Raw genomic sequence first — 1,779 nt, forward strand, 5'->3', positions numbered from 1 at the left:
CTAGATCGTAACACAGTGAGCGAGTCTACCTGCATTTCCCCACTTGTCACTCGCTAATCTACACCATGCAAACCTCCTTCATCCACCAGGACCCTTAGACTGCGGTGCTGAGCCACATCATCATACGGGTACGATTCGGCCAACTTACGGTATATAAGCTGCTGAAATTTCTTAGGGTTCCTCCGTATGTCACCACAAGCTCGTTTGTAGGTGTCCAAGAACGCCTTCACTGTTCCAAAGAAATCCTCCACACTACACCGTCTTGGGTCTTCGCCGAAAAACCTGTCTACCACAATTCCTACAAATTCACCACCGTTGTTCATCCTTACCGTCGTAGTTCCTTCAAAGCCTCCTCACACGCTGCCCACTCCACCTTCACCCCGTTCACTTTATCTGACGCTTCTCGAGTGAATGATTCCAACCTACATAAAGAATGTCATCTTGGTCTTCACCCACAGACCGAATGAACTCATCACCTGCCAAGGGCCTCCTCCGAGTACTGCGAGGCCTGCTGAACAGCCTCCCTCTGGAACATCTGCATATCTCTTTCCAGTGACGTAAGAGTAGATACGATCACTTCAGTGCTCTCCCCAGTTGCCGTTACCACCTTCACGAAGGAAAAGCAAATACACGTTATCGCTCCCACCCCAAACCCACCAGACTGAGTTCTTCCACTAACTTCATTGGGTCCAACTGGTCGCCCTTTTCCCCTTCCATAAGGCGGCACGCCACGTAATGCAGCATCGTCACCCCCGGCACGTTGGTAGACTTGAACTCCATCAACTTCAGTAGTGACTCCAACGTATACCCTCTTGTGGTCAAATCCGTCGACCCGTGATTCACAAAATTGCCGAATTTTAGAACCTGTCAACAACAATGGAGTTTCACGGGCGGCCGCGATATGAATAACACTAGTGATGAATATATTTCACGACCACTGCATACCACCGAAAATATCGCGTTTTTTTCACCGAGTTTTACGCCACTCCACGTAAAACGAGTCGTGAAAGTTCGATATTCAGCTGCTCTCAACCCCAATTCTGGTGGTATGATTAGCATATTGCTCATGAGCTTAGAGCCACTTGTTAACGACTCTTGCTGAGTTGTCTGATCTCAACAGTGGTGGACCCAACACAACCACGTGCGCTGTCCACGTAATGATATCGAGAATTCACACTGACTTTACTATCTACACCTATTCCCTATCTCCTCCACTCAGTGCAGGGAAATAAAAACATGCTCAACTACGTGTGTTGGGGGTAATGTGAAGATTTTGAGGAAATTTTTGGAAGCTCTAGTTGGTTTTTGTATACTTTAACCCGAATTCATACTCCTTCACTATGGACCAGATCTACTCCTCCCACTCACCAGGAACAACAGACGACGTAGTTTGTTCGAGCTCCGCACTTGATCCGCGGCTTCCTGCAATACCGCTATTGATCTCCTTACTCCACTCAACTAACACGAGGAGGCTCTTCAGTAGCACGAGCCCTCACCTCTTACCTGGTCTGGGAAGGTCAGGAACGTTATCATAGCCTTGATTCGAAACTGCGGCCGTTTCATCAGCGCTAAAGGTAGGAGCCGCCGCTCGATCGGCCGCAGTAGTGTGAGGTCGCCATGATAGGCCCGGAGCATCTCAGCCTCCTCGGGAGTCGGCAATATGCTCGACAGTTTCTCCAACATATCCACCGTTGCAAAGCCTTCATTAGTAGTCTCACTCTGAATCAAAGAAGTCCTATGAATTCAATCCACTGATTCCAATTCACAAAAAGCCTATGA

General features: G+C 48.5%; 1 protein-coding gene across 1 annotated transcript in view; it reads right to left on the reverse strand.

Annotated features, from left to right (window-relative positions):
- The window catches only part of Pmar_PMAR006850 (conserved hypothetical protein), a gene marked incomplete at both ends in the record, with an annotated part of 5,372 nt that overhangs the window by 234 nt on the left and 3,359 nt on the right, over nt 1-1,779 (reverse strand). Inside the window, 6 exons of the mRNA XM_002788112.1 lie at nt 149-282; nt 330-422; nt 477-607; nt 658-864; nt 1,369-1,458; nt 1,504-1,735. Coding sequence (XP_002788158.1) covers nt 149-282; nt 330-422; nt 477-607; nt 658-864; nt 1,369-1,458; nt 1,504-1,735 — 887 coding nt within the window. The remainder of the gene's footprint in view (nt 1-148; nt 283-329; nt 423-476; nt 608-657; nt 865-1,368; nt 1,459-1,503; nt 1,736-1,779) is intronic.

Source organism: Perkinsus marinus (genome assembly GCF_000006405.1).
Source record: "Perkinsus marinus ATCC 50983 genomic scaffold scf_1104296928836, whole genome shotgun sequence".
In the NCBI taxonomy this organism is placed as follows: Eukaryota; Perkinsozoa; order Perkinsida; family Perkinsidae; genus Perkinsus; species Perkinsus marinus.